General features: G+C 63.0%; 1 protein-coding gene across 1 annotated transcript; it reads left to right on the top strand.

The window, feature by feature from the left end:
• Positions 1 to 7: 7 nt before the first annotated feature.
• LOC104548842 (homeobox protein SIX4-like) lies at positions 8 to 324 on the top strand (the record flags this gene model as incomplete). Its single annotated transcript, XM_010194970.1, has 1 exon — positions 8 to 324. A coding segment is annotated over one exon (317 nt), but the record flags the coding sequence as incomplete, so codon positions are not given.
• Positions 325 to 330: the final 6 nt, after the last annotated feature.

Genomic DNA, 330 nt, shown 5'->3' with positions numbered 1-330 from the left:
GGTGGCTTTCCACCAGGGCATCTACGCCGAGCTCTACAGCATCCTGGAAAGCCACAACTTTGACTCCTCTAACCACCCGCTCCTGCAGGAGCTCTGGTACAAGGCTCGCTACACCGAGGCGGAGCGAGCCCGGGGCAGACCCCTGGGGGCGGTGGACAAGTACAGGCTGCGGAGGAAATCCCCTCTGCCCAGGACTATCTGGGACGGGGAGGAGACGGTCTACTGCTTCAAGGAGAAGTCCCGCAACGCGCTGAAGGAGCTCTACAAGCAGAACCGGTACCCCTCGCCGGCCGAGAAGCGCAACCTGGCCAAGATCACCGGGCTGTCCCT

The sequence above is a fragment of the Mesitornis unicolor genome, unplaced genomic scaffold, assembly GCF_000695765.1.
Source record: "Mesitornis unicolor isolate BGI_N332 unplaced genomic scaffold, ASM69576v1 scaffold39591, whole genome shotgun sequence".
NCBI lineage: Eukaryota > Metazoa > Chordata > Aves > Mesitornithiformes > Mesitornithidae > Mesitornis > Mesitornis unicolor.
Note: the sequence above shows the minus strand (reverse complement) of the source record. Positions and strands in the feature narration are given on the sequence as shown.